A 14,558-nucleotide genomic window follows, 5' to 3' on the forward strand; every position below is an offset into this window, starting at 1 on the left:
ACAGGTATTTTGAAATAAATTACCCAATTGAAAGTACTGTGATCATCTAGTGTTATTTTGGCAAAATTTGCAGAAATTTAAAATATTGTGCACAGAATTCACCCAGGAGTAGCAATTAGATCATAGCTAGAAAATTATCAAAAAATCCTAGATTAATGGGCTGGGACCACTATCTGGACTTCTGCATTACTGCTTAAGTGATCTTCAGAACCTCTTCCCTGTTCTGTGTCCCTAAGAAAAGAACTAGTCACTTCAGTTGCTGTTTCCTGAGCTCAGCTTCTCCCCTTATCTCCAAGTTGCTTAGCTCACCCACTGCTACTTGTCTACCTATACCTTATTTGCAAGCTGGATGTAAATGCTGGCTTCCTAATGCTGCCCAGCTTTGTGAAACAGTGCAGTGAATATGTTCTGGGAACCCATTAACTGACCTTGTGAGGAAGGCCAAAGAGCAAGAGGCAACTATATAGGCATGCCCCAGCAGGGCACTTAAACAAGATCCCTAATTCAGTGGCATCTTGGAAAAAATAATGAATTCCACAGGCTCCCTACTAGTGCTTCTGTACATACTGACACATTAAAACTAGACTGTCTTGCAAACATGAAGTAAGAATACACTTATTCCCTTCTGTGGATGCAGTCTGAGACACTTCCCTGGAAACTGACAGGAGAGATGACCAAGTCAAAACATTAGCCACTTCTAACCACAGAAGTCATTCAAGTGCCTCAGTGCTCACCTTTACATGTGGAAGTCTTGTTTACTGTATCCACAGTAGCGGGCTGAAGCACTTTGAGCTTCTTTTTCTACTACCTTAGTTAATTCAATACAGACACTTTAGACAAACATATCCACAGACCCATAAACAAGCTGCTACTAGCACCTCTTTCCACCTCAGGGTTTGGATTTTCCTTGCAGCATGACAACATGCAAAGGAAAATTAACATGAGTTTATTACCTGTAGATTAAGGATACCAAACTTTGTGGAGTTTGACATTTCAGCACTAACCACCTTCCTTATATTCACATTTTAAAAACCTGCCAGTTAAGGCAGACACACCCCCCTTCATTGCTGTTCACTATGCTGGTTAGGGCAGAGGTTTTAGTAACTTGTTTTTAAGACACAGGTGGGTCCTTAATCTGTGTATGGGCCTGTCTACACAAGTTTGTCATTTAAATTGATGCAGACTATGCAGACAGTTACAGTGCTGCAAGGGTTACTTTAATTAGTATAAATGTTTCCATATTAGTTATGAAAAGCTAGTTTTGTTTTAGAAGAATTATTAGCCTACTCCCACCCTTCACTCTTTACCTCAACACTAGACTTACAGCAGTTATACCAATAATTTAGCTGAACAATAAAGATTTGAAGCAATTGCTAATGACCCTCCATGGAACTGTACAGTAAAGTCACAAGGCTCTACAAAACATACTAATGTCTGAGATCAGGCTCTTATGTTTCATAGAATAGGAAGTGTCTACATTTTAGTTTGATACATTTTGCTATATTTTTCTGGTTTAAGAATGTTGATGTGTAATAGGTCCAGCAGTATGTGCAATAAAGTAAGCCTTACCATCCTGTCAGAATGTAACAAGTCTTTATTTAACAAATGTTAAGTGCCTCACCCCTCAAGACAACAACAGGCCAAAGAGTACACAGAAGCAAGAAATGCACACAATTATTAGGACACATTTATGAAGAGGCACATTCATTTTTCCACTCAGCTTCAGATCACTGCACATTTGTGATAACCTTAGCAGCCCAATAAATTAGAATGCAGGTAACTCAAGGATTTATTATTGCACTATTTGACCATGACAGATACCCAGAACCACAACTGGCTCTTGCTATTAGGAAGCACGAGCCAAAAATTAAGACTGATCACATCATAGGGCCCTTGGCAAGAACACAACATTTAGCTTTGCCTCATACCTATGACCCATATGCAAACTGGACTTCAAGTATGTTGGCTAATATTCTATCAACTTCTTTAAGTGCACTTCTTGTCAAACTGCTCTCTCTCTCTATATATATAAAAAAGTTTTCTCCATTACAGTAGGAGAGAATTTAAAATGGTAAATAGCTCACGCAACTGAATTGTGCCCCAGTCTGTTTTAATTAGCAGGTCTTTTATTAAAAAGTCTCCTTGCAAGCAACCTTTACTGGCTGCATTACAGTAGTCATGGTTACAAGGTTCTTTTTGTTTATGGTTCATTTGAGATTGTTTATAGTATGAAAGGGACACCTTGCTAAGATGGTGTTCTGTTATTGGTAGCAGCCTCACTCTTCCGGCTGCTTGGTGGTTTTGTAGAGTTTGTGGTAATCCATGGGTGGGCAAGCACGTCTTTCAGTGGCAGCCTCTGGTAGGGATTATGCTTCAGGAGCTTTACAATTAAGTCCTTAGCTCCCTCTGTTACAAAAGGAGGAAATCTGAATTCCACCTAAAAACAAGCATTAAGTTAGGATTCTAGTGGTAAATAATATAGAACTAACATTTCCAGGTGCTAGAAATTGTTTGTAGTTGTACAGGGAGTAAAGCAGAATACTGGGATGTAGATGAGCCAAAGGAAAGTTTAGAAGAGTGTTATCAGTCAGCCCATATGAGATCTGACTGATTTTTTTCCCCCCTAGCCTCATGTCATATTTCAACTATACAGAAGCAAACCAGGTTACTCCTGAGGGAATTCTGCACCAAAAAAATTCTGTGCACAATATTTTAAATTTCTGAAAATTGAGTCAAAATAACAGTACATGATCACACCAGTTTCAATTATTTTGGTAATTTATTTCAAAATACTTGTCAGCAAGTATGTCTAACAATACAGACACAAAATTTTCCCCCAGGAGTAGAGAGCTAAAGAAATCCCTATGACAGCCCAGTTTCTCTGCCCACTCCCACAGTCCAGCCGAGTGGCCAGATACCCACACCCCTCCCTCTCTGAGCTCAGCCAGGGCCCCCCTAACCCAGATACCCACACCCCCTCCTCCCCAACGCCCCGCCATGCCCCCCCCCCGCTCCCCAACCCAGAGACCTCCCACCCCTCAGAGCCCAGGGATCCAGCAAGAGAAACAGCCTGATGGTGGGTCCCAAGCTTCTGTAGAGTTTCCTGCACACCGCTGTCTCCTTCCCTCAGGGTGCATAGGGAACTGCAGCTGCCGGGAACCCTCTAGCTCCCTCCCCCCCCCCCCCCAACAGTGTCTTCTATGCGCAAGCTGGGCTCTGTCAGGTCCAGCAGCACTGCAGCCAATTTCTGTGGGGGAAAAGAAATTCTGTATTGTGCACTGGCACAGAATTCACCCAGGAGTAAAACCAGGAATCTCCAAAATGTGGTACATGTAGCACTGGGGGAACATAAGCTTTGTGTTCCATCCATTCACTTCACAATGATTTTTTAAGGTGGTATGTGAACCAATTCACTGTGAGACACTGAGCTAGAAATTTTGTTGTCCTCATAATTACTAAAGCAACCTTGCATATGTGAAGCAAGTAGAAGCCTTCATGCAGCCTGAAACACTGACGAAGTTACAAATTCGACCCAACGCTCCCATGAAACTAGGGTAAATCTAAATACCCATGGCACCTTAAATGCCAGAATTCAACTATTCAATCACTCATTTCTAGTAGCTGAATTGGAAAAAAAAAAAAAAGGATAAGAGAAGCCTCTGGAGGGAAAAAAAAGGGAATTACTGTAGGGAAAAGAGAAAGGGAAAAAGAGGGGAAGACCTGGTGTAGGAGAAGGAAGAGAAACAAAGGACAGAAAGTAGTGGTCCTAAAAGTGACTATTTTCCCTCAGAGGGATGATGAATGTAGCAACAGTGTATTGAACAAAGTTACAGGTAACTGATTATTATTTACTACATTGATTTTTATGCACACCTCCCACTGACAGTACAAGTTTTGCTGTGGCTTGTATGTTAATTTACACTGGGTTACAGCCCATATTAAGAGAAGAATCCAGCCTTCTCCAAAGATTGATTTAGATAAAATCAGGGTAATTCCTGATGGATCAGAGCTGCTAGGCTGCTCTTTGATTAGCCATGGGAAACCATAGGAAATTGAGGCCCCATTTTCCTTCCTGTAAGTAGTTGAAAAAAAACAATTTAAGTTTTATCACCCCATATCTATTTAATATCACTGAATAGGTGACTTAGAAGGAAGAAATGAAAGTGACCCAATACTTGCCTTTGAAATACTTCTGTAAGTTTCCTGGTATGTCTCTGCCTCAAAAGGAGGTTTCCCTACTAGAAATTCATAGCACAGAACCCCCAGGCTCCAGAGATCCACCTTTTCGTCATGTGTTCTCCCTTCAATCATTTCAGGAGGCAAGTAGTCAAGTGTACCACAAAGAGTTGTCCTCCTAAAACATACAAATGGCTTCATACAGAAACTGTAGTTTGGTCTTTATGCAGCAGTATTCTCCATTTCTAAGGCCTTGGCTACACTGGCGCTTTACAGCGCTGCAACTTTCTTGCTCAGGGGTGTGAAAAAAAAAAACAACCCTGAGTGCAGCAAGTTACAGCGCTGCAAAGGGCACAGAATAATGCCTCTGTATTTCTTGGCAGTAGGAGCCAATGAGGCTGGCGTTTGCCATAAGCTGTAAGCTAATCCCCACGGGGAGGTGGAGTACCTGCAGCTCTCCCAGTGCTGGCACCGCAACCACACTCGCACTTCAAAGCGCTGCTGCGGGAGCACTCCCGCGGCAGCGCTGTACAGCTGCAAGTGTAGCCATACCCTAAGAGTCACTCAAAGTTACTTTGATAGTACCAGCTTCCACCCACAAATTCTAGTTTCTCTTATACTTAACTATCAAGTTCATAAAAGTAGAAGATTAGCTTGTAGACTCCATCTTGAGGGCAACATCTGTACTGATAACTTGGTGTTATGCACTTCCTTGTGTAAGTACACATAGTAGTTGATGCTCCCTTTACTCCAAAGAGCTCACTTCAACTTCCACACATTGGACAATGACAGAGGGAGCAGGTCTGTACTCTTGAGCAGTGGTTCTCAACCAGGGGCCCCCTGGGGAGCTGCGAGCAGATTGGGGTGGGCACCAAGTAGGGCCAGTGTTAAGACTTGCTGGGGTTCAGGGCCAGTGTTCCCTCTAATTTTTCCCACCCATATGCAGAATGAATTTTGTTATGTGCACATCACCTCCATATTGGCACGCATAAAATTCATGTGTCGGGCTGGGGCAGAGGGGTTCAGAGTGTGGGAGGGGGCTGAGCTGGGGTGTGGGCCCAAGGACAAGGGGCTCAGGGCTGGGGCAGAGGGTTGGGATGCAGGGGGGGAAAGGCTCCAGCTGGGAGTGTGGGCTCTGGGGTGAGGATGAAGGGTTTGGGGTGCAGTGGGGCTCCCCGGGGCTATGGTGGGAAGAGGCACCTCTCTCCCAGCCACGGCAGGTCCAGGACGGGCTGGGTCAAGGCACTTGTCCCCCGGCAGGTTTGGGGCTGAGCTAGGGTGCCTGTCTTCCAGCCGCAGCAGGTCTGTGGCTGGGCTGGGCTGCCACGGCAGGTCCGGGGCTTTGGGAGAGGCATCTCTCCCTGCCGCAGCCCTGAGCACCTGTGCAGCACTTAACAGGCAGCTGCACAGCTTAGAGGGAACTTAGGTCAGGGCAGAAAGCCGAAGCCCCACCGCATGGAACTGAAGCCCGGGGCCCTGAGTCTTGCCACCCAAAGCTGAAGCCTGAGCAATGTAGCTTCGCAGGTGGCCCCTGTGGCATGGGGTCCCAGGCAATTGCCCTGCATGCTACCCCCCAACACCAGCCCTGACTTTTATATGCAGAAAACCAGTTATTGTGGTACAGATCTTGGAGGGACTCAAAGAAAAAGATTGAGAACCCCTGCTCTTGAGAATTAACAACGGAAATCCTTCTGTTCTCCCCAGAGGCATGCAAGGCTCCAAATACACTAAAACAGTGCTTTCTTGCTACACTCTGCACCAACACATTGAAGGGGATTGAGATGAAGGTAGGACAGTGACCTGTAAATAAACTGGGCAAACCAACCAGTTTTGGGGTTCTCATGATATAGTGTGCATATTTCTAGGCAAGTTGCAGGCAGGGATTTGGAGCAATCAAATTTTTGAATTGCTCCGCTCTGGCTCCGGGCAAAAACCTCTGCTCCAAAGCCCTGGCTGCAGTTGTGTGACTCAGTCTCTATGCACCACCCTTCTTCAATTAGTGCTGTGACAGTGGTGTATGTTCTTTAATACATACTAAGATTTTATTTAGAGCCATGAAGCTTTGTGCTGCATCAAGAGATGATAGGGTACGTTGCATCTGAGTTCTTACCTAGATGATGGCGCATGCACACACCATCCAAAGTCAGCAATCTTCAGCTCTCCGTTAGAACCAAGCAGCAAGTTTTCTGGCTTGATGTCTCTATGAATCACTCTCTTTGAATGACAGTATGATAGAGCATCTGCCAATTCTGTCATATACTGTAAAGAGTGATCCCATGAGATAGTATACATTAAAGACACAGTAATCTCCTTAGCTTAACTGTTAGAGAACTTGGTGTCTAGACATCCATTGTGAAATTGGACGTGTCGTCAGTTTCATCCCAATAAGGTCTATTTTAACACTTTCTGTTATTTCACCCTTTTAAGCCCCTTTGACTATTTAGTGCTGTACTCTACAGCAGTGCTTCTCAACTAGGGGTCCAGCCCCCCCAAGCAGTTTCAGGAGATCCGCCAAGCAGGGCTGGCATTAGACTTGCTGGGGCCCAGGACAGAAAGCCGAAGCCCCACCGCATGGGGCTGAAGCCGAAGCCTGAGCAACTTAGCTTCACAGGGCGCCCCTGTGGCGACGGGCCCCAAGCAATTTCCCTGCTTGCTGCCCCTGCCTTTTATATGCAGGGAAACAGTTGTTGTGGCACAGGTGGGTCCTGGAGTTTTTATAGCAGGTTGGAGGGGCCTCAGAAAGAAAAATGCTGAGAACCCCTTCTGTACAGCACCCTCCCCTCCTCTGCACGTACTTGAGATGTCTAGGACCCTAAAGTGACAGCCAACATTGAACTGTCATGATGCACTTACTAACTTTCCAGACTATTCCTAACTATCTAGTTTCAAAACTAAAGATTAAAAAAAAAAAAAAATCAGTTCTTCTCTTAGTTACCAAATGCACTGACTTCAGTGGAGATGCACTCATGTACCTAATGTCAGAGTTTGGTCTAAAGGTCTAAACTTTATGCTTCAGATAGCTGCATTTGCAAAAAGTTGGTGGATGATAAACACTAGAGACACTTACAGTAGCAGTTCTCTGCTCATCAAACTTGGTTAGCTTCTGCAACTCTTTGTAGACTTCTCCACGAGGTGCATATTCTAGAATTAGGTAGACTCTTGTGGCATCATGGAAGTAGCCATATAGCCTGAGAATATTGGGATGCCTGCAAGAAAATGTGTATATTTTTTATACCAGAAGACATCTCTATACAGAAACAAAATACAGGGTTTTTTTTGGGCCGGGGGTGGAGGGAGCGGGGGGTGTTATCTATATAGATGTTATGTAGTTACTAGCCCCTAGTTTAAGTTTCATGCATTGGAGGAGCTAGACTGAGTTATCACTCCCTACAGTTTACACTAGTGACAAAGCACAAATCAGCTTTAGTATAGAAAGGCCCTTTTGACTGATTTTACTTTGTAAACACTTTTTTTTTTAGTCTGCTAGCCATGGCATTCAAGACATTTCTTCAGTGTAGTTCTGTAGATTTCACCTCAGAGTGCTTCTGTTTGGCAAGCCTGCTGTATATCTTAGTGCTTTTAGGCTAGTAATTACAATTCTGGAGTTGCTAGAGCTTAGAGTGCATATTTTTAACTTTCTTTCCTTTTTCCCCAATTGAGCAAAGGCTGTTTAAGCTCCCTCTCCTCCCATCTTTATACAGCTTTTCAGAGACACCTTGTCTGTGTACCTCACTTCTCTAGACAGCTTTCCCAACCAGGCTACCAAGATCAACGTATATGTTGGTATAACTTAGGTCACTCAGGAGCGTGAATAAGTCACCCCTCTTAGCAACAAGTTATATCGACTTAAGCACCAATGTGGACAGTGCTATGTCGACGGGAGAGCTTCTCCCGCCGACATAGCTACCGCTTCTTGTGGAGGCTGGAATAATTAAGTTGATGGGAGAGCTCTCTCACATCAGCTTAGAGTGTCTGCACTAGCAACACTATAGTGGCGCAGCTGCATCGGTGCAGCTATGCCACTGTAATCTCTGTGGTGTTGCCATAGCCTCACGGATGTTAAATATCCACTACCCCCGAACGTAGAAGACTAGAAAGTTTAAAGGAGCGGTACAGACTTGTGCCATCTAAAACTAAGCACTAAGTGGGAGAAGTCCCCATATATAATATTTGACAACAGGGTGTGTTTATAAGGCCAATTCCTTTAATTGTTTCCTAATGCGTTGCATAAGGGTCAGGATAAAATACAGAGACATGCAATTGACTTGCTGCTTTGAGAGGTTGGTGTGGCAAAGCATAAAAAACCTGACCTGTAGATTCATATTGCAAGTTCTGCACATGTGATAGTCTGTAAGATGTCTTGGTCAGATATCAAGAAAATGCTTGGCACTGTAGAAAAACTAGAGCGCCTACCCTACTTTCATATAAGTGACATAGGAGACTGGTTTGCCCAGGCCATCCCGAAAGAGTAACTTCACAAGATATTCGTACCTGCCTCCTTTAATTCAGGGTCAGGAGATACAATGGAATCCAGCTGTCTCTCCTGTTCTCTGGAAGAATATCTAAAAAACTAGTTTTAGATAAATTTTACCTAAGATGAGACTGTATTTCTACTTCTCTCCGCAGCTGATGTTCTACTCCCGCTTTCTCCAGCTGTGTTTTAAACAACACCTTCAGCGCTAGGATAAATTTACTTTGTTTTTCACGAGCCAGATACACATTTCCAAACTTTCCTTTCCCCAGAGGACGGCCAATTTCGAAGTCATCAAGACACCACTGCCTTCTATGAAAAAGTTAAATAGTTTTAAGTTGCTAGAAGTCACACCAGGGACTAGAATTTCTTGATACGTTGGGGTAATGTCCCAGAATAACTCCATTGAAGTCAAATGAATGACTCCACATTTATACCAATTTAACCAAGATCAAAATCTGGCCCCCAAGTATTCCCCCCTTCTAGGTCTGCATTTCTTGGGTGACTGACCCTATCTTTCGGAAAAGGAACGCGATATGTAAGGGTCAGTTCTCTTTTCAGACTTCTGTATCCAAATCTTCAGTTGTGCAGGGAATAGTGCACATGGCCAGATTAACTGTGCCAAGAAAAAAGCATGCATGGACACAAATGCCCAATTTGTGCACACAAATCAAGGTGTGCACATATTAGTGGTTGGGATATACCAGTGTGTATGCACCTAATTTAGTATGCATACTCTTGCAAGCTGAGCCATAACAACTCTGTCTTGCACGTGCTATTAATACATTTTCTTCCTATGTTCACGTATATGTGAAGAAGATTTGAGCCTGGAAAGAGGCATTTTGCATTTAGTTTCAAAATATAAATCTTGCCCAGCTTCATGGAAAAAATCTCATTAAAGTTGTGGTGTTCCATATAAGGAGAAAAAAAAAATCTTCACTCAGAATAGCTTCTTAAATAAAAAGCATATAGTTCTTTTTTGACTAAAGAGTATGCAGATTTTCCTTTTTTAAATAACCTTCAAGAGCAAAGGCTTTCATAGTTTATCAGGTCATGAAACAGATTAAAGATGTCCTAGAACTTCATGAAAGTATCTCATATTCATAGCTCCAAAATATTTTGTGGTATTTACAAATGCAGAGACAGCATTCCTGATAATGAACGGACTACAAAACAATAGTTGTGGTTAAGTCACAAAATATTTTGCATCCAAATTGCTACATTATTTAGTCCTAAATACAAAGAGTGAAACCCTGGCCCCACAATCATCAATGGCAACATACCCATGGACTTACTTTTTTGTTTCTTCATTTTTCTGGACGGATGTCCCTTCTGCTTCAAGGTTTTTTGCTACACATAAAGAGAATTGAACCTTCATAACTATAGTTCATAAACACAACTGCCACCACTGTCTGCTTCCAAAATGATTTTTCTCAATCTGGTTCCCAAGTTTTGCATACAAGCCAGGCTCAGTCTCCAGGGACAGCCTGAACCTATTTAGGGCATGGCTACACTTGCAGATGTAGAGCACTTTGAGTTAAACCAGCCTTCATAGCGCACAGTAGGGAAAGTGCTGTAGTCTGTCCACACTGACAGCTGACAGCGCACTGGTGTGGCCACATTAGCAGCTCTTGCAATGGCCACAGAGAGCAGTGCATTGTGGTAACTATCCCAGCTTGCAAGTGGCTGCAATGTGCTTTTCAAATGGGGGAGGTGTCACAAGGAGTGTGCTGTGTGTATGTGAGGGGAAAGAGAGAGTCGTTTTTTGGGGGGCTGAGAGCACGTCAGCATGCTGTCTTGTAAGTTCAGACAGCAGACCTCCCCCTCCCCAGGATTCCACAATAATGGTTACTTTGTCTCAGAGCAGATAAACATGCCAGCTGTCAAACGGAGCTTTCAAAGGGCATATCCAAAACAATGACAAGAGTGGACACTTGACTTAAGGGGATTATGGGACCTTTCCAGAGGCTGATCAGAGCACAGTAATGCAACACCTTGCTCACACTGACGCTGGGGTGCATCAAACGTTATTCTACTCACCAAGGCGGAGTACCAGGAGCGCTGTAGCTGTGAAGTCTGAGCACTCTATGTGCCTTGCCAGTGTGGATGGGTAGTGAGCTAGTGCGCCTGGGGCTCCTTTATTGCACTGTAACTCGCAAGTGTAGCCAAGCCCTTTGTTTCTCCTACTGCAACCATTACCATGGTATCTGAGCGTCAGTGACCACTATATTAGTCTCATATGAATAAGATACTAATCTGGCCTATGAAAGAGTAAGCAGCATCACATTAGTTAGTGTATCACAGCTACAAAGGATTTTTTAATCCAGGAAAACTTTCTGTACAAGTCTGAACTACCCTTCTAACTTGTCTTCCCATTAGTAAAGCATTCTCTTGTAGCGTGTAAGGTATTTTGGGCAGGGACTGTCTTTTTGTTCTGTTCTTGCACAGCACCTAACTCAGCTGAGTTCTGGTCAATGATTAGGACTCTCAGGTGCTATGACAAAAATAGAAAAGGATTATGGCTCAAGGTGAAACTAGACAATCTCTTATGCATGCAGGAAGAATATATGCTGATTTAGTTAATATGCTGTAGTTGACCACAGATTATTGAAAAATAAATGTTTTATCTACACAGTTATATTTACCAGATAGTGAGGTCTGTGGAGGTTCCTCATTGTTTTTACTTGGAGCCTGAGGCCTAGAAATTGGATGAACTAGAGAAGTTGGACGAGGCTGCTGCATCAGCTGGTTTTGAGACTGTTTCTGGTTTGACAGCGCAGATTTTTGAGTCTGTGACTGTACAGGAACTCGCTGAGCCAAATTTGAAGGACACAAAATACGCTGTGCTTGAACTCCACCTCCAGGTACCCGATTCTGAGGATGCTGCTGATGCACAGGGAGCCATTTTGGACCATCCGCAATGGTGGGTAGAGTCTAAAAAACCCAACCCATTTAATTACAGTAGAAGCAAGTACAACATACTAGAAATTCTGCTTTTCCTGTAGTTTATTCCTTGGTCCTGTCCATTTATTAATACAAGCAGGCAAGTGTTTTTTCCTACCTGTGCATGGACTAATTAGTTCCATTATACTCAATTAATATACCCATTAAGAGTTTAAAAAAGTAAATCAGGCAGAAATTTCTAGGATTTTATGATATCATCCTGTCAGACTGAAAGGAACGTTGATAGGTCAGCTAGTCCAGTCCCCTGCACTGAGGCAGGACTAAGGCCTAGTCTATACTAGAGTTATTTCGACATAAGGCAGCTCTCATCAACCTAACTCTGTAAGCACCTACACTAAAAGGTACACTACACTAAAAGCACCTACACTACCATGCTCCACTGATGTCAGTTGCCCACTACATCGACTTAATAACTCCACCTCCATGAGAGGCGGAGCGCTTAGATTGATGAAGTTAGGTCGACGTAGTGTCCATGTAGACATAGCGTTACTTACATCGCTGTGAGGCCCGGCTATCACCATGCCATAATGCCCCACACAGTTAAGCTGGTGAGGACATGCACTGCGGACAGAATGAGTACAGTAGGGACATGAAACCCTGCTTTAATTACTGCAGTGGCTGTACAATGACTTAAGTCAACTTAATTTCATACTGTAGACATGCTCTAGGTATTATCTAGACCACCCTTACAGATATTCATGTTGTTAAAACCTGTTCTTAAAACCTCTAATGACAGAGATTACACAACCTCCCTAAGCAATTTGTTCCAGTGTTTAACTACCCTTACAATTAGGAAGTTTTTCCTAATAGCTAACCTAAATCTCCCTTGCTTCAATTTAAGCTCACTTCTTCTTGTCCTGTCCTCAGAGGATAAGAACAATTTATCACCCTCTTCATTCTAACTACCTTTTACACACCTGACTTATATCTCCCTCTCTTCTCTAGACTAAACAGGTCCAATTTTTTCCATCTTTCCTCATAGGTCTATTTTTCTATACCTTTAACCATTTTTGTTGCTCTCCACTGGACTTTCTCCAATTTGTCAACATCTTTCCCAAAGTATGATGCCCAGAACTGAACACAATACTCCAGCTGAGGCTTTATCAATGCTGAGTGAAGTGGAAAAATTACTTCGTGTCTTGCTTGAAACATTCCTATCAATACATCCCAGCATGGTGTTCACAGTCTTAGATATTTAAAGACCCATATCACAATTCTGGCTGTCACCCCACAAGAAAACAACATTTTAACATTAACAGCATGGAGAAGCAGTCTGTAGAAGCTTTACAAGTTGTATTCCAGGTGGCTAAGTCTCCACAGCAGTGATCTACTGACAGAGTAGCTTGAAGAATATGCCCTGTGTCAGAGTATAATACTTCAAGAAAAAAAGGGGAACCTATTTGATGAAGAGTCAGCGTTAATTATCACTGATAGTGTGTGGAGTGAATATATAGAGGATAATAGTCCTCATATGATCAAGCCAAGTAAAATGCATTTGTCTAGTAAGTGTGCAAGACCACTTTACCTTGACACTGTGACCAGGGAGCCCATTGTGGTTCTCTTTACCATTTTTCTCCATTTTGCCTAAATAGAGAACATTCAATTGCAGAGATATCTCATGTAGGGACATTATTAACTAGAAACATCTTATATACAGCGCACCCTTCTCCTCATCACCCAGTGCAGGTCTTCCTCATACCCCCATCCCTTGCGCTCTGCTTTCCTCATCCACACCCTCTCCCAACCTACGCCCTACTGCAGTTTTCATACCTTCAATTCCCCTCCCCAATGAAACCCGACACCACCATAGATGTAGTCTTCCCACTCCCATGCCTCTGGTATTCTCCCACATCCGGTCTCTGCACATCTCCTCCCACTACCATCAGGATCATAATGGTTCCTTTTGGCAGAAAAGTCCGAGTCTAGGAACCCGGTATCCTTTACAGTTGCCTCCCCTCCTTCCTCCAGTACAATCCCCTGGCACCGTAACCGATACACATTATACCCCTCAAATCCAGCTGCCCCTGCAACCCTCTCCCCATGACAACGCTTCACCTCCCTGCAGCTGCCGCTCACGAGCTGCCTCAAATGCAACTGCACAGGCTTAATACTTCCCCGCCTGCTGCAACCCCCCGCCCCGTGAAGCCCCCGCCTGCTGCGAACCCCCCCACGCGGTCCCCCCCCGTTCCTGTTACACCCCCCACGCGGTCCCCACCCGTGAAGCCCCCCCTCCTGCTGCACCCCCCCACACGGTCCCCACCCGTTAAGCCCCCACCTGCTGCACCCCCCCACGCGGTCCCCACCCGTGAAGCCCCCACCTGCTGCACCCCCCCACGCGGTCCACAGCCGTGAAGCCCCCCTCCTGCTGCAACCCCCCCAACGCCGCCCCAAGTCCCCGTTGCGGCCCCGTTCCCACTAGAATCCTCATTCCCTACTCTACGCGTCACGCCCCTTCTCTCTCCTCAGCCCCTAGGCGACCCCCTTCCCAGATCCCCCCCCCACCCCCAGCCCCGTGTTCCCCTCACCGTCACCACCTCGCTGGCCCCGACCGCCCGAGCTGTTTGAATTTCAAACCGCCCTCCTAGGATACCCTTTAAACCGCCGCCGCTCTCCATTGGCCCATCCCGAGCCCCGCCTCCGCCACCCTAGCCTCACCCCCGCCCCCCCGGGTTGCCGGGACACAGAGGCTGCGACCGCTGCACGCCCCCACCCCCCGCGCGACCCCCCCTTCCAGCAACCGGCGGTGCTGCCGCAGCCCACACTGCGTTAGACCGCCAGTCACTCACCTGCTGAGGGGGGGCTCCGGCCTTTCACAGCCTGTAACTGACGCACGTCTCCCTCTCCCGCCCCCCGACACCGTAGTACTGGCAAGCGGCACCGTACAACAGATAATTAAACGATCTGCTGATGATGATTTGATTTCTTTTCAGGCGCCCGCCCGCGGAGG

The 14,558-nt window shown here is 44.9% G+C and overlaps 1 protein-coding gene across 4 annotated transcripts; it reads right to left on the reverse strand.

Annotated features, from left to right (window-relative positions):
- Nucleotides 1-1,374: 1,374 nt before the first annotated feature.
- Nucleotides 1,375-14,555, reverse strand: AURKA (aurora kinase A). Of its 4 annotated transcripts, none has more exons than XM_039497878.1 (9): nt 14,398-14,555; nt 13,137-13,195; nt 11,293-11,581; nt 9,943-9,997; nt 8,768-8,959; nt 7,244-7,382; nt 6,287-6,435; nt 4,180-4,354; nt 1,375-2,437 (listed from the first exon to the last, which is right to left on the reverse strand). In XM_039497878.1, the coding sequence occupies exons 2-9, from the start codon at nt 13,188-13,190 to the stop codon at nt 2,246-2,248; spliced, it is 1,245 nt and encodes a 414-aa protein (XP_039353812.1). In that variant the 5' UTR covers nt 13,191-13,195; nt 14,398-14,555; the 3' UTR covers nt 1,375-2,245. The 4 variants fall into 4 exon arrangements, with proteins under 4 accessions (XP_039353812.1, XP_039353811.1, XP_039353813.1 ...); XM_039497877.1 differs by lacking the exon at nt 14,398-14,555 and adding an exon at nt 14,202-14,249; XM_039497879.1 differs by lacking the exon at nt 14,398-14,555 and adding an exon at nt 14,137-14,236.
- Between the last annotated feature and the right edge of the window lie 3 nt (nt 14,556-14,558).

This window comes from Mauremys reevesii, linkage group 13 (genome assembly GCF_016161935.1).
Source record: "Mauremys reevesii isolate NIE-2019 linkage group 13, ASM1616193v1, whole genome shotgun sequence".
Lineage (NCBI taxonomy): Eukaryota > Metazoa > Chordata > Testudines > Geoemydidae > Mauremys > Mauremys reevesii.

Excerpts from the sequence above, each read along its gene's own strand:
- AURKA (XM_039497876.1), bottom strand. The coding sequence starts at position 13,478 with ATGTGCAGAGACCGGATGTGGGAGAATACCAGAGGCATGGGAGTGGGA. Across the intron at positions 8,960-9,942 it reads AAAAATGAAGAAACAAAAAA|AAGGCAGTGGTGTCTTGATG; the intron begins GTAAGTCCATGG and ends ACTTTTTCATAG. Across the intron at positions 4,355-6,286 it reads GTGCATGCGCCATCATCTAG|GAGGACAACTCTTTGTGGTA; the intron begins GTAAGAACTCAG and ends TGTATGTTTTAG.